Source organism: Rhipicephalus microplus, chromosome 3 (genome assembly GCF_043290135.1).
Source record: "Rhipicephalus microplus isolate Deutch F79 chromosome 3, USDA_Rmic, whole genome shotgun sequence".
NCBI lineage: Eukaryota > Metazoa > Arthropoda > Arachnida > Ixodida > Ixodidae > Rhipicephalus > Rhipicephalus microplus.
The window spans coordinates 170583582-170606298 of NC_134702.1; the positions used below are offsets into that span (position 1 = coordinate 170583582).

General features: G+C 46.7%; 1 protein-coding gene across 2 annotated transcripts in view; it reads right to left on the minus strand.

Annotated features, from left to right (window-relative positions):
- The window catches only part of LOC142804020 (protein spinster homolog 3-like), a 119162-nt gene that overhangs the window by 34619 nt on the left and 61826 nt on the right, over positions 1 to 22717 (minus strand). For both annotated transcript variants that reach the window (XM_075890497.1, XM_075890496.1), the window contains exons 5-7: positions 18167 to 18303; positions 15454 to 15588; positions 3031 to 3226 (exon numbers count right to left, since the gene is read on the minus strand). In XM_075890497.1, the coding sequence (XP_075746612.1) occupies positions 3031 to 3226; positions 15454 to 15588; positions 18167 to 18303 (468 nt within the window). The remainder of the gene's footprint in view (positions 1 to 3030; positions 3227 to 15453; positions 15589 to 18166; positions 18304 to 22717) is intronic.

Sequence of the window (22717 nt, forward strand, 5' to 3'; positions counted from 1 at the left end):
ATATCGTATTCTTGCAGTCTGAGGCTCCACCCCATTCGGTCAGAACTTTCTTGAGTCGCTTCGCTAATTCGTAACTTATCACAGAATAATCCGCACCAGTATCGATCAAAGCATTGAGCTCTAGTCCGTCAATCACCAACGGCAAGTCTGAAGTAATTTTCTCTGTACTGCACTCCTTTACCTGGAAACAGTCGTCGTTATCAGGCTCGTACCGCAGTGGAGGATCTTCACATCCCAAGTCGCCAGCGGCCTCGCCTCCACAGGTCGCCCTCTTCAGTTTCCCGGATTTGGGCTAGGCGAACGCTGCCTAGACGTGCTTGGGAAGGGACGTGGGCTAGACGAGCGGTAGCGCATAGGGGATGGTGAGCGTGGTTGATGACGACGAGGCGGGTCAAATTCCCGACGTGAGCATAGGTATTCTTCAATCTCGGAAGGTCTTTCGCCGTTTCGCGGACACGGTGCATTGATGGCGAATCCCCTAAGACCAGCTTGACGATATCGGCAGAATCGGTACAGGTGGCCAGCCTCTCCACAGTGGAAACACAAGGGCCTACGTGTGGCATCTCGCCACACATCGCTCTTCCGTGGCATCATCTCTCTCGCACGAGGTGGAGTGCGTGTTGCCTCTACGATTTCAGGCGGGCTGCGCATTGTCTGCACATAAGTACTTGGTGTCTCGATCGGCGAACAGTGCAGAGTAGGTCGCCTGAGCACCTCGGAGTACGTTACCGCCCGTCGTGTCGCCGGCACATCACTCCGCGGCTCCCGCATGGCCTGTCGAATTTCGTCTCGGACAACTTCAGCAAGAGACAGCTCGGGGGTGACATCAGGTGACTGCAGTTTCCTTAATTCTTCCCTGACAACAGACCGGACGAGCTCGCGCAATGTGTCAAGATTATCCACGACGCCTGCTGAGTAGACTCCTGCGGATGCACCGGCTACGTCGCGGTTGTACTGTCGGGCTCTCTGCTGAAGCGTCGTTTCGATGGTTGTTGCTTCCGACCGAAACTCAGCAACAGTACGGGGCGGATTGCGGATGAGTCCCGCGAACAATTCTTGCTTTACCCCGTGCATGAGGTGGCGCACTTTCTTGTCTTCCGTCATGCCAGGATCAGCTCGCTTGAAAAGGCGGGACATGTCTTCGATGTACATCGCGACAGTTTCGTTCGTTCGTTGAATCCGTGTGCGGAGAGCTGCTTCCGCCTTTTCCCGGCGATCACTGTTGGCGAACGTACTCAGTAGCTGCCGCCGAAACTCTTGCCACGACGTCAGAGATGCCTCGTGGTTTTCGTACCACACTCGTGCAGAGTCTTCCAACGCAATGTAGACGTTACGCAGCTTGCCTTCCTCGTTCCACTGATTTAGATTTCCCACTCTCTCGAAATGCTCTAACCAGTCTTCGGCGTCCTCGTATGGGTCACCATGAAACACCTTTGGGATGACCGGTTGGCTTACGATGAGTTGTGCCGGCGTAACTTGGCTCGTCATGGTGGTGGCGGCGCTTGTCTCCGTCACCGATGCCCTTGATACGGAAGGGAGTGGCCCAAATTCTGGCAACTCTCCTCGGATACGGCGGCTGACTCGTTGGTGCACCGGTGTAAGCTCCACTGGTTGCGGCTGGTCAGTGCTTGGACTTCGCTCTTGCGTGGGGCTCGGAATCATGTACCCAGCTCCTCCACCAGAAAATGTAACGGATATAACAACCTCACAACCGGGACGTCCTATTTACAAGGTTTAATAAGGGCGAACTTGTGCCCAAAGCCAAAAGAACTACACAGTAGCTGGGAGAAAGCAGCGAACGCTCGTCGTCCTCTTCTTCTCTTCTTTTCCGCTGCTCGGTAGCAGCTCGTGCACAGGCTGGGCCGGCTCGTGCCTTCCGGCGGGCTTCATGAGTCGTAGCGATGCCGTCAGCGTTCCTCTTTTAACAACGTCTGCGTTGTACTGCGCCTTAACAATTCCTCGTGGCAATATATCTCTCTGTCTGTATAGGTGGACAGCACATTCCTTAAGTTTAAATGAAGCTAGACTTTGATAGACTCGTCCTCGACATCACCGCTCTCTTTGCACACCACTTTGCAGCTGACGCCATGGCAATCTTTGAAGTGCTGGACCCACCCATTTAGTGGGTTGAAGTCGCAACAGCATAAATAAAATCTGAGAAATTTAGCCTTTTGTTGGAGCATGGGGCCACTTACTAAGATGCTCTGAGCCCCAACTTCCCGAAACCATCTTAAAAGTGCTGCGTCTATGTCTTCGTATTTCAACATACATACATACATACGTACATATAGGCTTCCGTGGCAGGGAAGACGAATCTTGCTGAAGTTGCTGTCACAGTTTGTCCTTGTTCTTGAAGATGGTCAACATGGTCATGTCGGAAACACTGCATTTAGCTGCCACTGATGCCTTCTTCAGACCATGCTCGATGTCTTGTATAATGCACTCCTTGGTCTTCAGCGATAAGGCACGGAATTTTTTTCACACCGCTTGAAGACGCCACCAACGCCATGGCAAGCAACAGGAGCTCAACAATACACATGCTCCAGACCTTGGAAAGGGGCCCATAGACTTAACGTACCAAGTGTCAGGGATTTCCACTAAGGCAATGTAACCAAAATACGAAAAATATACTTTGAAACCTATGACGTTATGTGCCGAGATGTCGGCACGAAGGAAACTTTGACGTTGACTTCCTCCTCTCTCATAACCTTTGATGGTAAAATTAAAGACATTAGAGTTGTTAGAGTACAAATTACCAATCAATGTCGCCTCTTTGCTTCACTTTATTGCAACAACACGCAGTGCAGGTTATCACAGTGTTGACTCATCTTCCAGAGACACGACAGCTAAATTTCATTTAACATGTGCAATAAGGAGTAAATTATATACATATTTTGCTGAAATGCTCCCTAGACAATTCCCTACAACTATTAGTGACTAAAAAAGAACATTTGCAATGGAGCCTAGTGAGGGGTCTTTTATAAGCAGTCCAGGAGGGTGGACAGAGAGCGGGAGATGTGAGCGGCTTACCCACGTGACGGTCGGCATACGGTGCGCGATAGTGGCACCGACGAACAGCAGGGGCACGCTGATGAGCATGCCTCCACCGCAGATGAAGGCATCAGCCCGCACCGACCACTTGCGGAAGTGGGCGGACAAGGCACTGCCCGTGGCCACACCCACTATGCCCGCCAGGCTGGTGATGATGCCAAAGATGCGATTCACCCTGTATGAAGTGGGCACATGCATTGTGAACAACTTGAGAGTGTTCAGCAGTACTGCAAAAGCACACAGATCAGCTAGCCACATGGTGTCAAGCAAGCAAGCGTACCTGCAGTGTATTCAAGAGCTGAACTTTTCGTGTTGCTTACAGTTACACCTACCGTTTTTCCTTCCTATTGATCGCTACGTCATTCAGCAGAGTGCTTCATGGAACAAACAGATGTTAAGGACATCATAGTCATAATGAAGAAGAAGAAATTGGCAAGGCACGTAGCGTGTAGGCAGGATAACTGCTGATCATTAAGAGTAACTGACTGGATTCCAGGCGAGGGCCAAGAGGAGACAGTAAGTTAGGTAAGCAGGTGAGATTAAGAAGTTTCCACACACAACATGGCAGCAGCAAGTACGGGATTGGGTTGACTGGAGGAACATGAAAGAGACCTTCGTCCTAAAGTGGGTGTAATCACGCTAATGATGACGATGAGGTGCTAAACTTACCAAAGAAGTCGTGACTTGACTCACACATCTGTTGGCAAGTGGATCTCAGCATCTGCAACTAATTGTCAATAGTCTCTTCCTGCTAAATTCTCCCAATCATTTTCATCCCTTGCAATTCCAGACCATCCGCATTCTCTTACACTTTTTTCTAACAATATTATTTAGAACTAACTGACAAAGATGAAATTATAAGTATAGGGGATGCTATTAGAAGTAACAGTAATGTAAATGTGAAGAAAGAAAAGTCTACGAAAAGATAACTCGCCCCCTACAGGATCCAAACCTGCGATCTTCAAATAATGCGTCCAATGCTCTAGCACTGAGCTATGGTGGCCATCATCCCCTCGTCCACAATGTAGAATATGTGAATGCATTTAGACGTAGGAGCGTCAGTCAGTGTCGCCTGTTGTCACTGCAGCGAGCACTCCCTTTTTGCCTGCTGGAGTCATGTAGGCGTCATATTGTGCCTAACAAAGAAAATGAGCACTTAAATTTACACTACTTTCTTCTAACGTTTTGATGATAGATTTCCTATTAAGCAACCAGATAACTGAAGCATCTGATAAGGGCCCCGAACAGTGTGACCGCCTACGAATGCAAGCCCAGTGCGATAAATGACCTTTGTTTCATACTGTGAGGAAGACCTTGCTTATTTCTCTACCTCCTCACTATATTAATGTAGATTATAGCCTTTACAGTCATATTAAAACACCAACAAACTTCATGAAATACCTTCGCCTTCACTAGTCTTCCTAGTAAACATCAAGTGCCCAGATGCTACTGAGCTAACAACCAAATAATTCTCATAAACTAAGTCGCAAAAAAAAAATATGCAACTTTTGCAAAGATGCCCAAGAGAAAGAGAAATTTCATTATTTTTTTCCATTCTAGAAAATGTCTTTATAACAAAAAAATGTCACTTAAGTACAAAAGGGAGCTGGAAAAATTACTTTCATTATTTTGTACACGCAACACATACGCAACTTTGAGCGAAAGTACATAGCCGATTTTCAGCATTGTCACTATACTAGTCTCCATTTTGTTGATTGCACCTTTACCAGTGATCGATTAACACTAATTGTTCAGTGCCCCGACAGAAGCCTGACTTCTACACTCAACTACCCAAAGTAATCGATGAACATGCTGTTAGAGAATGTGTAAAGCTACATTTGCTGAAAAAAATGCGAATAAGCACAAAAAGCGCAACAAGCAACGAGAAAATTCTACAAGCGACTCGGCGAAAAAAAGAAGCTCAAATCCACAGGCAACTCTGGTCAATATAGATTCTACATATAGCCGAGATGAATTATGTGGTAAAGCACTTGGACACATGCTGTAAGCTAACCTAAGAACTCCATTCTATCAAAGGGACGAACTACCAGCCAGAACATGCTGCAGAACATCAGTGCAAGCTAGAAGACTGTGAATTATACCGACAGAACTTGGCATTGTTTCCACAATTCGAATACCAATTTACACTGTTAAATTCTCTTTCAAATGCACAAAAACCAGCATGTGTTGTTACCTGATGGAGAAGCCTTGACACTGTGCAAATGAGTCATTCAGATTGTTGTACCGAGTCTGCAGTTGTTTAGAAACAACACCACTCAGGCTTGAAATTACAGCTTGTATACTACAGTCTAACATGGATATATTGAACCCACACATATATAGAACTTTCGGGTACATCAAACTCTCAAGTTATCCCCTTGAAATTCCTTTGTAAAAGTATGGAAATTCGCTTATTTATATCGAACGGTATTTTTGCCCATCTTTGTATATATCCAACCCTGTGCAAGCTGGAACGTGCGCTTCGGCACCCACCGCGCCCTGCGATCTTTGTGGTAGCGCGGCTCCGCATGCGAGTTAAAAGTGCGCTTTGGCACTTGCAGCGCATGGCGACCTCGGAGTGGCCCCGCACTTCCCTCCAAACACGAAATGCTTGAAAAAAGTTCACGGCGAGAGGGCTCGGACTGAACGGTCTTCAACTTATAGAACGACTTTTTTTTCCCATTTTTTTCTTTTTTTTTCTCTCTCTCATGCTTTCTCTGCATACCCCCTTGGCTCGGAAAGCAGAAACGAAGGAGCCGACAATCTCCTCTTCTCACCATTTCTTTTATTTTTGGTTGCTGTTCTGCGAGCTTGCACCTTTTGCTGTTGCTCTCGCCGGCATTTGCCGGTAACCATAGCCTTGCGGGAGCTTTGTTGGCGCTTGGCGGAGTCCGTTTTCATTGTCCCCTCATCTACATACCACTGCATGTGTAGCATTCTGCTTTTGCATGCGTGTTGTTCAAAGCCACTGCCAACTCCTCGTGTAGCTAAGGCCTGCGCCAAGAAGCACAAGACCTTTGACTTTGCGACGAAGTTGAAGGCTAATATGCATGTTGAGGCGGGCGAGAAATATTCGACCGTCACGAACGACTTCGGGATACCACGGCGCACTTCGAGTACATTGTTGAAGAATAAGGCAGATAACCAGGCAAAGGTGGCGGAGCAACAAACGTCGGGAGCCTGTCGCGTGACAACGAAACTTGCCAAAACCGGTGAAGACAGCGATGACGACGCGTTTTGCGAGTTGTCGTTTCTCTGTTCCCCACGAAGTGTCTGCAGACGCTTTGGTGGAAGCGGACTGCAATGTTCAGGCCATTGCGAGCCTCGCTGATGAGAACAAATTAGCTGCGGTCAAAGAGACCAGGGATGCCCAGGCCGGCAGCTCGAGTGAGGAGAAAGATCGTGTGGACGAGACGCTGGCTACACGCGCGTAACTCAATGCTGAAGTGGCGGCAGCGTTCGGCATCTATTCGCCATTGTATTGGCGACATGGACAGAACCAGGCTGTCACAACTGGACAGCCTTGATTAGATCGAGACTAGAGTCTTCAACTTTATTTCGAAAAATGAAGGAGCAGACCAAGATAAGCGATTTTTTTTTTCACTCAAATAAAACATTCTGTTGCGGCGTGTGTGGGGCATTAGTTTTCATTTTTGAATGCGCCTATTGAAAGTGATGGTCTGCTACAGGTAAGCTCTCAGGGCCTGTATTTTTTACATCGAATTTTCGATATATCGATCTAATTCACGATTCCCTTCGAGTTCAATATATTCGTGTTCGACTGTGTTAGGTATCCTTCGAAATATTAGGCATTCTATATGCTTATTATAAGGTGAGAAAAGTTGGCAATATGAAGTGGTGCTGCTTTCCCAGCAATAACGAGACCACATCAAGCTGGTACATGCCTGTGGCATGCATGCATGTGATGCAAACTGCACCGAATGAACATGAACCGATAACACACTCGTCTACCAATATTTGCAGCATGTATCGCATATACGACATCATTTGCACTGCAGATCGAAAAATTGTCTTCACAAAAACGTTTCACGGCATTTTCCTCATAGCCACTACGCGTTTAGACAACACCAACCAGTAGTCGTTCTGCTGCGCCATATAAAACAGGTACCATAAAAAAAAAACAGCTCCCCCAGAGTGAAACCTGGGGAAGTGCGTCACATGAGCATGCAGCATTTTCGGCTTGTGGATTTCCTGCTGCTCCTTTTTACCAAAGCGCCAATGACACCTACATTTGGAATAAGCATGTAAGGTTCTCCCAGCATGAATAAAATCTTGTTAGGCTGATTCAAAAGCTCCATGTATGACACGTGTGCTACTTTTTGCAGCACTTTACAGACTTCCTGCTTGTTACAGCAGTTGAGATACGCATTGTCTGCAGCAAGATAAAAAGTGTAAGTGTTTTTCTAACGATGCTTTACAAACTGTTATAAAAATTGTAACACTGTCCCTACTTCTTTCTTTATTATTGCTTTAAGATGTGTACATTACTGCTCCTTGTGTGCCTTATGACTGAGACAGGTTAGAGCACCCTGTCAGGCATTAATTTTACATTCTGCCCACTCTGTCCCTTACATGTCTACACTATACTCTGTAACTAATTTACGATGATTGGTTGAATAAAGAAAAATAAAGAGGTCCATCAGTGTGTTTTCATCTTCAGAAGCAGTCATGTAGCAAAGTGGAAACACATCACCAATGCAGAGGCAGTACAAAAGAGGGGCATTTGTTCACTTGGTGAGGAGATGGCAGCCTCTTTTGCACACTGTCAGAGTCAGTGCCATGCTTCCGAAACGTTTGAGTGATTTTACAATCATTAATGCAATTACTTCTAGGTTATTTGTGCTATTTATATTATTTTGGACCTTGATCATTCATTTTGGCTCAGATTAGAGCACTGCTAATCTGGTACCATGGCTTGTACTGAATGCTTTAATGTGCGTGTAATCATACCACATGAGATCCATGGATCAATGAGAGGCCAGGCCCCTGAAACGCTTTGCACTTGAAACATTCCCAAATCCTTACCCTATCGGAAAAATGCTTGCACTTATTTTCATGACAGGGCAAGGGCTCCCATTACAAAAATGATGGTCATGCATCTAGGCAACAAGGAAGTGTGGCCCCATGGAATGACAAGGTACCTTAATAAAAGATCAGATCGTCCTGTCAGCAACAGTTGATCACGGACAAGCTTATGACTGAGGGAGCAATTATTATTGAAAAATTGCGCATACACATGTGACCGGCACACCCTTCAGGGATACATCTTCATAGACTCGTCAGCACAGGGTTTTCACAAGCGACACTAAAGGTACACAGCTTTGCTTGAATATTGGTCCATAGCCGCTATAAACTTCTCACTTACACAACTTTCATACAGCTATAACTACAGCACACCCACGTACTTTTTTATTCGCATCTGCTTACTCAACAACAAGGACGCTTGCATTCGTGCAAAACCTTGCAAGGTTTCTTCTTTGTAATCACAGCTGCAACACTAGGAAAACACTGAAAAATTCATCAGGTCTTGCACATATAATCATCTTGCAGTAGAAAAACAATTTGCCACTATCGCACATTTTTTTACACTTTCCTAGAAGGAGCAAGTAACACCTGCATCGGACCAACTCGTAACATTTTGCATTGAAGCCTCTGAAATGGCATTTGTCTCTAGCACCTCCATTCGTAACCCTTTCAGCGCTCTGTTTTTCGACACACTATCAAAGCCAATATCGTCTGCCAGGCTATACAGCTCTGATGGCGAACCACTCTTTTTTTTTTTTCATAAATACAGTTGCATCATTATAACTAAAAATTGCATTCTATAACTACAAAATGCATTATTATGGGTACCACCCAAAGTACCCCCTGCCTTTCCAGACAATGATCAACTAGGACACTTGAGATTCAATAAAGAAATAAAGAAACCAGCAAATGACAATACAGTGTGTGTTGCAAGAATCCAACTTTAGCATAATATAAGTGGTAATTTTCAGTAAAGCAAAAAGGAAACAAAAGTACTCTCATGTGATAAATATCCTGAGTACTTCTATGGTATTTGAAAAATGATGTGTTTATTCACATCCCGCTGCTCACTGCATTACCCTCCATTTACTCAACAATGGACTACAACAGGAGGCAATACAGGTGCTCATGTGCATCAGCCAAAGTGTCTGACGCTAATATATCCCAAAAAAAAGAGCGATAACATAACAGAAAGCCACCACAGTTCATACAAAAGGCTGTCCAGTACTAGCTAACCTGAGGCATGCATACCAACGTTGTGGTGCTCCGTACTAAAGAGTCCCCAAGCTATGGGCATCATTTTGTTCAAACACACCACAAGTGAGAAAAAAGAAACAGGAACGGAAGTGCCAAACCGTTCGTTCGAAAGACTGGCACAACCAATATATTGCCGCATGAATTCGCGTGGTTTTCGTGTGGAAGAGGACGAAGAGGTTGGGATTGAGCCGCTTTTTAATGCCGCATGAATTCGCGTGGTTTTCGTGTGGAAGAGGACGAAGAGGTTGGGTTGGAGCAGTTTTTCTTTTTGTCCTAGCTTGACGAGCAGTTCTGCGGAAGGTTTCCTTGAGTGAGACAAGATTGGTGACAAGATTGGTGGAGCTGCTGGGTACGACAACTGACGACGCACCCCATGCACAAGAGCCCATCCAGGAGCCGGAACACAAGCCCTGTGCCCGTGGACACGCCAGTTCACAGAACAAGCCGCCGCCAACGAGGCCTACCACCAGAGACACCGGCACAGCTTATCCATAGAGCGACTATGACTTCGCCTCAAGGCGTCATGGAAACTCCTACGTCGTCGGCACCAATTTATTGCACTGTCCAGAACCCGCTGATGCCTAGTCCCTTTCACGGAGAGCTGTTTGAGGATGTGGACGACTGGCTGAGCGAGTTCGAACACGTCGCAGCGATCAACTACTGGGACGAAGCCGCCAAACTCCGCAACGTCTACGCGTGTTTGAAAGACGGCGCCCGAACGTGGTTCATGAACAGAAGTGATGTCTTGACATCCTGGCGCGAGTTCCAGCATCGCCTCTTGGAGACCTACCGGAGCCCCGACCGCCGCGATCGTGCTGAACGTGCATTGCATTCACGCATCCAGATGCCTAATGAGACCGTCACCATGTACGTGGAGGACATGACGCAGCTTTTCAGGCGAGCGGATCCGGCAATGCCAGAAGAAAAAAAGCTACGCTATCTGATGCGAGGCGTGAAGGAGCAGCTTTTTGCTGGTCTAGTGCGGAGTCCTCCGAAGAGTGTAGCAGAATTCCTGACCGAAGCCACTACGATGGAGAGGGTACTTCATCAGCGGTCAGCCCTACTCAACCGGCAAGTGAATTCTGCATCACCTACTGAATTTTCCGCCAGCTTCGGGAGCAACAGCATTGAGTGGATTCGCGAAATCGTCCGCTCCGTCGTCCGCGAGGAAATCGCGAAACTACACGGGGCGAGACAGCCGGAGGTAAGCAGCATCACCAATATTATTCGGGACGAGGTCCAGCAGGTGCTTCACAGCCGTCGCCCTCAACCAACGGTTACAAATCTAGAACCACCTCCTGCGTCCACTGATGTTGGGAACCGCACATATGCCGAAGCTCTGCGCACTTCCATGCCGGTCTCAAGCCCTGCAGTCCCAATCCAGACGATGCCGCCAGTTTCAATTCAATCTGCGCATGCTGGTTTGGACATCGACGGTCGCCGTGCCCCTCCGCGGAAGTCCGATATTTGGCGTACGTCGGATAGAAGACCCCTCTGCTTCCATTGCGGTGAAGCCGGTCACATCTACCGGGAATGTCCATACCGACAACTTGGACTGCGCGGTTTCTCTATTCATTCGCCTCGTCCCCTAGTTGGTCAGAGGCCAAGAGAAATTGAGGACTACCTCGCGCAGCAACGTCTGCCTTTCCCACGGCGTCAATCGCGGTCTCCATCTCCACGACGACCCGCAGCTATTGGACCACGTCTCAGTACGATGGCACGGGGACGTTCCCCAAGCCCTCGTCGGGAAAACTGAAGGCAGCGACCTTCGGGGGCGAGGTCGCTGGGACTAAAAGTGCGGAAGACCTCCTATCGACGCTTCCACAAAACGCTGCAGACATTGAATTGACGTCTGAGTGCAGTGCGAGAGAAATGCCGGATTGTGCGTCTGAACCCAGTGGCCGAGTCTCACTCGACATTCCCGTGCTGATAGACGGTCTTCAGGTCAGCGCATTGGTGGACACAGGTGCAGATTATTCTATTATGAGCGGAAAATTGGCAACCAGTCTTAAGAAAGTGATGACACCTTGGAATGGGACGCGTATTCGCACTGCTGGAGGCCACGTTATTACTCCATTGGGTCGCTGTACCGCAAGAGTGGAAATACGCGAGTCAACGTTTGTGGTAACCTGCCTCGTACTACGCGACTGTTCTCGTCAGCTCATCCTTGGAATGGACTTCCTTCGAGAGAATGGCGCGATCATAAATCTCCGCGAGCGAATGGTGACTTTCTCGACGCAACTTGCAACCGATCGAGGCGCTGATAGCTGTCGTAGACCTGCGCTGCGTGTTGCCGACGAAAGCGTGACGTTGCCTCCCCGAGCGACTGCTTTCGTAGAAGTCACCTGTGAAGACCTCCAAGACGGTGACGTGGTCGCCGAGAGCAACGTATCCCTTTTACTGCTTCAAGGTGTGTGTGCAGTGCGAAGCATTCTGCGTGTGCGTGACGGACGGTCGCAGATACTCGTCACAAATTTTAACTTCGAGCACCGACATCTTTTCCGCGGCACCACCGTGGCCTTCGGAGACCGTGTAGCGGATGTCACCGAGTGCTTCGCATCCGAGGAAATGGTTGATGGAGATAAGTTTCTGGACCACATCGACGTCAGTTCGAAGCTTTCGGACGAGAAGAAGGCCGCACTGCATACCCTGCTGAAGGAATTTAAATCTTGCTTCGCCTCTTCATCTAGAGTCGGTCAAACACCCCTCATAAAGCACCGAATTATTACCGACGATGATGTTCGCCCAATCCGCCAGCAACCTTACCGTGTTTCGGCTAAAGAACGCGAGACTATACAGACGCAGGTAAAGGAGATGCTTGACGACGGGGTGATACAACCGTCGAGCAGCCCGTGGTCCTCGCCAGTCGTTCTAGTAAAGAAGAAAGACGGAACGCTGCGATTCTGTGTTGACTACAGGAAACTCAATAGCGTCACCAAAAAAGACGTCTACCCGCTTCCACGGGTTGATGATTCTCTCGACAGGCTACGACACGCGAAGTATTTTTCATCGATAGATTTGAAGAGCGGCTATTGGCAGATAGAGGTCGATGAGCGAGACAGAGAGAAGACAGCGTTTGTAACTCCCGATGGGCTTTATGAATTCAGAGTTCTTCCTTTCGGCCTCTGTTCGGCTCCCGCAACATTCCAGCGAATGATGGATACCGTCCTCGCTGGCTTGAAGTGGCAAAGCTGCCTTGTATACCTTGATGATGTGGTCATCTTTGCCGAGAGTTTCGAAGAACATCTGAAGCGTCTAAGAATGGTTCTGGAAGCTATTCGTTCGGCCGAACTCACGCTAAAACCCCAGAAGTGCCATTTCGGCTACGATGAGCTGAAATTTCTGGGACATGTTGTGAGTGCGGATGGAGTGCGGCCTGACCCAGAAAAAACTGCAGCAGTCGCCACCTTTCCTGTGCCGTCAGACAAAAAAGCGGTACGGCGTTTTCTCGGCTTGTGTGCTTATTATCGCCGATTCATTACCAACTTCTCGACGATAGCCGAACCGCTCACGCGACTCACCCGAGATGATGTACCGTTTGCCTGGACTACAGAGCAAGAAGCAGCTTTCACAGAGTTACGGCAGCGAATGCAAGAGGCACCTGTTCTTGCGCATTTTGATGAGGACGCTGATACCGAAGTTCACACGGATGCAAGCAACGTCGGACTTGGCGCTGTCCTTGTACAACGGCACAACGGCGTAGAACATGTCATAGCTTACGCCAGTCGTACTCTCTCTCGAGCCGAGGCCAACTACTCCACTTCAGAGAAGGAATGCCTCGCAGTCGTGTGGGCAACGGCAAAGTTTCGACCTTACCTCTACGGCCGTCCCTTCAAGGTGGTGACCGATCACCATTCGCTGTGTTGGCTGGCCAATCTCCGTGACCCGTCTGGTCGTCTCGCTCGGTGGAGTTTGCGCTTGCAAGAGTTTGACATCATGATTGTGTATAGGTCTGGGCGCAAGCACGAAGATGCCGACGCACTTTCTCGAGCACCCGTGGGACATCCTGATATGGACTCGGAATATGCTGATGGTTTTCTCGGAGCCCTCAGTGATTCTGACTTTATGTCTAGACAGAGAGCCGATCAGGAATTGCGCTCTATTATTGATTCCTTAGAAGGCCGAAATTCTCACACTCCTCGGCGCATCGCTCGCGAATTGTCATCCTTTTGTCTAAGGAGGGGCATTCTTTACAAGAAAAATGCTCGAGGTAGCAACAAAGCCTTCCTCCTCGTTGTACCAGCCGACATGCGGGATGACATCCTCCTCGCGTGCCATGACGAGCCCACGTCGGGACACTTGGGCTACTCGCGGACTCTCGCCAGAGTGCGCCAGCAGTACTATTGGCCACGACTTTCGACCAGTGTACACCGCTACGTGCAAGGCTGCCGCGAGTGCCAGCGTCGCAAGACGCCACCCGTGAAACCTGCGGGCCTTCTCCACCCTATTACACCACCACGGACACCTTTCGACCTCGTGGGAATGGACCTTCTAGGACCCTTCCCTTTGTCGGCCACTGGTAACAAATGGATTATAGTGGCAACCGATTACTTGACCCGGTATGCTGAGACAAAGGCATTACCCCGCGGCACGGCGTCTGAAGTGGCGAAGTTCTTCGTGCAGCACATCGTCCTCCGGCACGGCGCGCCGTCATGTGTGATTACGGATAGAGGAACATCATTTACGGCACAAATGCTAGAGGACATTTTCAGACTGAGCTGCACGAGTCACCGAAAAACAACGGCTTACCACCCACAAAGTAATGGACTGACGGAAAGGCTCAACAAGACCATAGCGGACATGCTGTCAATGTACGTGGACGTGCAGCACAAAACCTGGGACGATATCCTCCCATACGTCACGTTCGCATACAATACGGCAATGCAGGAAACAACCCGATTTTCACCTTTCCACCTTGTTTATGGACGCAACGTACAAACGATGCTTGACGCTATGCTGCCGTACGATAATAGCGATGCTCTTTCTCCAGAAGCCGAGCAATACACGCAGTACGCCGAAGAGGCTCGTCAACTGGCTCGCGTGAACATCGGTCACCAACAAGACGCAGATGCACGACGTTACAACCTTCGCCGTCGAAACGTCGCATACCACCCGGGTGAACGAGTGTGGGTGTGGACTCCTGTCCGACGACCAGGCTTGTCTGAAAAGCTTCTGAGCCGTTATTTCGGACCATACAAGGTTATCCGACGTGTGAGTGACCTTACATACGAAGTACTTCCGGACGGCACAGTGTCGTCACGTCGACAACATCGGCCCGAAACTGTGCATGTCGTACGACTCAAGCCGTACTACACACAATAGTCTCTGTGCTTGCGAGTTACTTCGCAAACGTGACAGTGATCTCATGTGGTGTTTTTTTTTTTTCTTGACTCTTCCACTGGTGCTGTTGTGTTCGCGCATGGTCCAAGTGCTTGTGCGCCCTCTTTGTTTTCCCTGGCACTCACTTTGTCATTCTCTGCGTCAACGCGTGTTCTAATTATGGGTTTTTTTTTTTTTTCTTCTTCTTTTTATTTAGAAGCATCGAGTCGATGCTTTTTAAAAGGGGGGACTAATGCCGCATGAATTCGCGTGGTTTTCGTGTGGAAGAGGACGAAGAGGTTGGGATTGAGCCGCTTTTTAATGCCGCATGAATTCGCGTGGTTTTCGTGTGGAAGAGGACGAAGAGGTTGGGTTGGAGCAGTTTTTCTTTTTGTCCTAGCTTGACGAGCAGTTCTGCGGAAGGTTTCCTTGAGTGAGACAAGATTGGTGACAATATATATGATATGAACAAGCTCAGTGCAAATTCACTAAAAACCTTTAACGTGGTATCACTCTCACCCCATCATGCACTAGAAAATCAACTGTTGGGAAAAAAGGAGGACACTCAGACTTGTTAATAAAGGTTTATAAACCGCTTAATAGAGAGAATAGTTCTACGTATAATAATGTGGCTGTTTTTTCAGATGTCCGCTTGGTAATCAATGTTGCATTGAACTAATTGCCTTTCTTATACTTGAAGACCACACAAGCGCACACTCCAAAAGGGTTGTTAACCATGTAGTGCATGCGAAATGGTTTGTACAAAAATGTGCAGCATACCTTCCTTCGTCAACCTTGCCTTTGGGATCGTACAGCTCGAGAGCATGCAACATGTAACTGGAGGCCCACCAGGACAGGGCACCCGCAGCAAAAGTGACACACGTGAAGCCAAGCGTGGACCAGATGTAGGAGCGGCTGCAATTATAACCGGGATGCAAACGAAAGCACATAATACGACATGCCAAGTGTGGCATGCAGCACACAGATTCTACAGCCACCACAACATGGAGGCAAAAATCACGGTCTTACAGCATTGTAACACAAGTTTCCAGTGCAAGTTCCAAGTTCCCAGGTTGACAGAAGAAACAAAAGCATAAACGCTTACTGCATGAAACACGAAGAAAGTGCTGTTTTTTGATTATAGATGTGCACCTGTCTGAGTCCAAAAAGTAGCTGACTAACGCTGCAGCACGTTCCTGGTCCACCAGACTTGGCTGACCTTTCATGCCCGATGTCCTTAACATAGCCTCCCCTTCATTTTTTTGACAACTTGCTCATATGATATGTGCTTGTTCTTGTTGCTTTAAAGCTTCAGCTTGAGTGAGTGTCTTACGGTGTGAAAACACCAACACCATGTGCCGGAAGGTGTCCAATTCACAGCAGACACTATGGCCATTCTGTGGTGCCGATCCAGTGCACATGTATCAGTTTGGAATCCTCAAGGGGTGGTAGCAGATACTCCTTCTTTCTGGGTAGCTAGCGCTGCAATCATGCAACATAGTCACCAAATAAGACGGTCTTCTGAGGTAAAACAGCCTACAGACTTAATCCATTAACCAACTCATTACTTGGTTTTCCTACTAAAGGCAACACATGTTATCTTTCATGTAGCACACATATCTGCTCTTGGTATTTTCCCTGTGTGTGCAAAATCATTAGTCTTCTTTTTTTTTTCCTTCTTTCATCAACTTGTATGCAACGACTACTCAGAAAATGTGGCATATATCATCTGGTAACAAGTATAAGCAAGCCCCAAAACTCAGCGCTAGTTTTGGTTTCAAAAAACAAGCACGCTCACAGCGGTTGCCAGGCACGCTAAGATCCAGTTGAAGGAAGTGAGGTTAACGTAGATGTTCGCATTTCTTAGCTTTCATAAGTTTTTACAAATAAAGAAATTCGGTAAAACTGTAAATAATTTTTTCTTTTGTTTATATATTATTTGTTTCCCACTTTGTGAATTTTAAATCAGGTGAATCAGGTGAAGCGCGAAAATTTATTGACTTGCGTTCATAGCGCTTGTCTCCACTCCTCGCCACTCGCTCTGGGATATTACAAGTTGGATCACACTCCGTTATCTCGCTTGGTTGGCATGTCAACTACGGGAAAGATAAAGACAGCAAGTGGTGGAGGGCAGAGAACGGAAGCTGCAGTGAGCTGCGCCGAAAAAGTGAAGCACGCATTCGTCGAAAATGGCTTAATGAGGCAAGACATGCTTTCCACAGCTTTGCGGTGCGCTAACCCGGGAATTTCTAGTTTCGCGAAGGTTTTTCAGCATTTCCTAAAAGCAACGGGTGAGCACAAGAACTTGGACCAATTATTGGAGCAGGTAGTGATTTTGCATAGGTACATGAGTAAACTCAGTTCCCTGCAAGCTTGACTTGATTGACAGAAGTTCCGTGTCGCTCGACTAATAGGTCAAGACAGCAGCCAAGCTGCTGTTGGCAAAATGAGTTTATTGAAAGGCTTGAATTCATCTTGGCTTGGCTGAATAGTTTTTGCTTCTCTTATTTTTGGTGTGTAGTTCAAATGATGCCAAGTAATTACAGGCTCTTTCCTGCTCATGAACTATATGTAGCTACGGTTTGAAACTTAGCAAGTCTTCACTTCTAATACTGTCACTCAGATCCATGATATGGGCTAAATGCTTCTAGAAATTGTTACATACAGGAAATGTCGCTGGAGCCAAAGCCAATGTTTTGACAAGTGAACTTTTCTTCGTCAAAGCAACCCTGTTGCCCTGACAAGGACAAGTCAACTTGCCGAAACACTGTTTCCTGCGATGTTCTTCTTTGAAAAATTTCTGATCATTTCAAGCCTCTTTGTGCCTTTGAACTTCAGTCTCGTTTGGCGCTCAAGTTTTGTAAGAAAACAATGTGCACCACCATGATAAACATTTCCTACTCCCGATTGCTGATCATTTTTGCATTGGTTCAGATATTCTGGGTTAAATTTTTGCTCATTACGTCCATATGTTAGTAGTAAATTAAATTTGCTTTTATACATTGACACTTTCACATTACGTGAAGGTCTCCAGTTCTTTAATACAAAACGTGCAATAAAAGAATTATTTTATTTGTGTCGATTGAGTTTCATCTTACTGAAGAATCAGTTAGCTTAACTTTCGCCACTTCAGAACACACGAACAAAATAAAAGAAATTGTTAACAAAATGTTACGAATGGCCACATCTCCCAAGTGGCCAGCGGGCCTGAAAGAAGGCACAAGTGGATTCCGCTTGCATGCGAAGTGGGAAAGGAGAGCTTGTGCGGCAACCCTCCTCTTCTTAATTTTTCATCCTTTCCTTCTGTTTGGTGACGTTACCAGCGACGTCATGAAAGAAATGTTCTGTTTGTGTTTTATTTCTAGTTGAATGCCCGGCAGCTACCAGTGGTAAAAGCGGTGCTGCCGCTGCATATCAGCACACGAGAGCACATACAGGGGAGGCATAAGGAGTTTCCACCCCCCGGTATAAGTAGAAACATAGGAAAGCTCACTTGGTAGCTAGGGAACGCAGGTCGTCCTTGAGCGTCGAAGGACCCATGTTGGTGGCTCCATCGCTGGCACCCCTCAGGGGCTCCCGCAATACGAACAGTATTAGCAGCACTGCCAGCGCACCAAGCACCGGGGTCACCTAATACAAGCATGGAGGGAAATATCGCATGTAAGTACCCAGAAGGGTAAATAGCTCAAAGGCCATTTCTTTCAACAATGCTCAAGCATTTTCTGACTAGGTTTTCAGGTAAAAGTATGTAAGAGTGGGTGAAAAGAGTGCAAATCTATAACAAAAACAGTCGTTACAGGAAAATGTAGGCCACTGCAACACACAATGGTGCAACACATAATTAGACCATAAAGTTGATGCAGAAAGAATGCTAGGCAGTAGAGTAGCCTCAACAAGTTGCCACAGTATACACAATTTCCTTTTCGGTTCATGAGCACTGTCATCTTGGGCTGATGAGGGATTGTTTTGCCAATTTTCTGTGTCGTAATACAAAATTACATGGTCACGAAACGTTGACTGTGTCGGTCCAAGCGTTTTCGTGCATGGAGTTCACCATAGCACTATTTGTTTATTTGATACGTACACAAAACTGCAAATGCGTATGGAAAATAGTGTATACAGTCTGTGTGACAAGTCAGTGCAACAAATAAACAGTCACTGCAACAAGTTATTGGTACAATAGGCGACAATCACACTTGCTGCAACAAGTATAGCATACATCTGGTACAACAAGTAACGTGTAACATACAAAGCACTGCTCACTAAACAATAGTTAATATCGTCTGGTGCTGCCATCACTAACAACGTGATGCAATTACAAAAAATGCTTATGCGCAATCTGATGATTACTGATGATAGCACTTAGAGAGCTTCTACTGTAAATGTGTTGATGAGTCCATCGTTGCCTTTCCAGCATTGAAGTCTAGCACTTTGCCTTTCGGCACTTTGTATGCCACATTTGCCAAGCTCGGGAGTACAGACCCTATAGCCTTCTCTATGGCTTTTTTGATTGATTGATTGATATGTGGGGTTAAACGTCCCAAAACCATCATATGATTATGAGAGACGCCGTAGTGCAAGACTCCGGAAATTTCGACCACCTGGAGTTCTTTAAAATGCACCCAAATATGAGCACACGGGCCTAGAACATTTCCGCCTACATTGGAAATGCAACCGCCGCAGTCGGGATTCGATCCCACGACCTGTGGGTCAGCAGCCGAGTACCTTAGCCACTAGACCACTACCGCGGGGCATGGCTTTTTTGTCTCTACCCACCAAGCTCCATTTATTGTCTTTGAAACTAGAAATAAATCCTGACCCAATGGGCCACAAAAATCCGGTGGACATTCGAATTACAGCCGAATGTCCACGTCCCGATCCGGTTATCTAAGGAATGACCTAGAGTCGTTGCATTTCCATTGTTATTTGCATTCATTTTGTTATCAGTCTGGAACATCTCAAGAATGTCTACAAAGAATTTCATGTGGTTGACAGCAGATGGACATCTACGAGTTATCCCAAAAAACAAAACCTTAAAGCTTTTCGAAACGGCTACAAATAATTATATACGTCTTGGTCTAAGAGAAGACCTAAAACATACATTTTCAAAAGAGAAGAATAGCGCCTCAAACATGCTCGCTTACAGTTTACTAGTATTCTTTAACAACTCCAACATAGCCTGATCTGCCAAACAAGTTGATAACGTGCACTTCAAGACATTGTTTAGGCACTTTAGAGAGCCAGCGTTCAACGTCTATCTTAATGATTCTGAGAAGGTGTGTCAAGAAAGTGATGATGATGTGTGGCGCTTTGTGACGCAAGGGCCAATTGATGGCCAAAGAGCGCTATTTCGATGAGTAGAGATGCGGACAATGATATGTTGCGTAGCTGTATAGGGGCCTTAAAATTCCTCGTGATAATGCGGGTAAAAACATAAGTATTAAGATCATGACAGTGGCGTGATATGCATACTAAAAAGGGTGACAAAGGTTTGATAATAAAAACATGTAAAAATATTTGGCACTAGCACAAGTGCCTCATCAGCACCCTTGTGTCCAAGGGCTGCGAGGCAAGTGCTTTTAAATGTAATCACAGCAGCAGCGACCTCTCTTGAGAGGTCACGCTACGCAATGACTGGGTATATTACATGGTAAAAACCGACATCTTTTAAAAAAGCTAGCAATGATTTATGGGTGAAAAGTGGTTCCCTACCAACAAACATTGCGGGGTGTAATGGTATATGTTGTCGGTAGGGTAATGGAAAGTGTTGTCTTCTTAGAGTGTCTAATTGCTTACATTGGATTAAAACGTGAAGAACTGTTAATGCCTCACCACATTTGTCACACAATGGTGGATCGCCACCGGACAAAAGATGTGTGTGTGTCGTGTATGTGTGTCCTATCCTGAGTCTTGTTAGTGTTACCTCTGTTAGACGTGATTTTGATACTGGTGGCCAATGGCCAAGGTGTGGCTTGATAACGTGTAGCTTGTTTTGTGTGTGTCTATCCCACTTGCTCTGCCAGTAGTCCCTGAGCTTTCGTTTGAGAGACGGCTTAAGATCAAGGGGCGGGATCGATATGGGTGTAGTGGCACTGATTTTGTGGATGGATGCAGGAAGCTGATCCGCCATCACGTTGCCTTGAATCTCACGGTGCCCTGGCACCCAGCACACTACAACATGTTGGTTGAGTGTGTAGAGTGTGCATAAAATGGAGTAGAGTGAGACGAGGACAGGGTTTTTTAAGACTATGCAGAGCCGTTACCACATTGAGGGAGTCTGTATAAATTACTGATTTTTGTATTTGTGATTGTTTGATGTGTTTAGCTGCCACAAGTATCGCATAAGCTTCTGCTGTGAAGATACTTGTGCGTGGATGTAGAGGGCCAGCATCTGAAAAGGAAGGGCCAACAGCAGCATAGGACACAGAGGAGTTGGACTTAGAGGCATCTGTAAAGAACTCAGGACGTGTGTATTTGTGTTGAAGTTCCAGGAAGTATGTTCGGATATGGGCAATAGGCGCATGTTTTGTAACTTCTAGAAAAGACACATCGCAGTCTATAGTCTGCCATTGCCACGGTGGCAGTTATGCTACAGGAGCCATTAAGCTGTGTTCAAGTGAGACTCCAGTTTCCTCAGCTAGACTCTTCAGGCGAACTGAGAAGGGCTGCCTCATCGAAGGCCTGTTTTGAAACAGAGTTAACTCAACAAATCATTAATTGTAGAGTATGAGGGGTGCTTCTTGTCTGCTTTCACCTTAAGGAAATAAACAAAGGACATGTAAGTTCTCTGCAGATGAAGCGACCACTCATTTGACTCAACATACAGGCTTTCTACGGGGCTGGTGCGAAAAGCACCCGTAGAAAGGCGGATGCCCAAATGGTGCACGGGGTCCAGCATCTTCAAGGCACTTTGAGTAGCAGACTGATAGACAACAATCCCATAATCTAAGCGGGTGCGAATGAGGCTTCTATACAGGTTCATGAGGCATTGCCTATCACTACCCCACGTAGTACGTGACAACACTTTTAAAACACTCATGGCTTTTAAACATTTTGTTTTTAAATACTTAATGTGTGGTACGAATGTGAACTTGTTGTCCAAGATTAAGCCTAAGAATTTATGCTCCGCATTAACAGACAGACGTTGACCGTTCAGTTCAATGTCAGGTTCTGAGTGCACGCCTCTCTTTTGGGAGAACAAGACACACGTGCTTTTTTCTGAGTTCAGCCGGAATCCGTTTTCCTCTGCCCATTTGAAGAGCTTGTTTAAACCCAGCTGAACCTGCCGCTCACACATTGCTAAGTTGCATGACTTGAAGCCAAGCTGAACATCGTCGACATATGTACAATAGAACACATTGCGGGGGATGGACAAGTGCAAGGAATTCATTTTAATAATAAAAAGTGTACAACTAAGTACACCACCTTGCGGTACTCCCGTTTCTTGCACAAATGTTTGGGAGAGAATACTGCCCACACGGACACGGAATTTCCGATTGGACAAGTAACTCTCGATTATGGAAAGCATTCTACCGCGCACACCCAGGTGAGACAAGTCTCTTAATATGCCAAAACGCTATGTTGTGTCGTAAGCCTTCTCGATATCGAGAAACACTGAGAGGAAGTATTGTTTGTGGACAAAGGCGTCTCGGATCTGTGCATCGATACGCACCAAATGGTCGGTGGTGGATCTACCCTCTCGAAACCCACACTGGAACTGGTCAAGCAGATTGTGTGTTTCAAGGAAATGTAAAAGTCGGCGGTTTATCACTTTTTCAAAAAATTTAATAAGGCAGCTTGTTAGTGCAATGGGCCTATAACTTGAAACTGAGGAAGGGTCCTTGCCCTGTTTCAAAATAGGGATAACAATAGCCTCTTTCCAGAAAGCAGGGATGGTGCCAGAAAGCCAAATAGCATTGTATAGAGAGAGTAAAGTTTTTCGCGTTTTAGGCGGCAGGTTTTTCAACATTTCATACGTGACACGGTCGTAGCCTGGTGCAGAATTACTGCTAGAGTTTAGTGATGTTTGTAGCTCAGCTAAGTT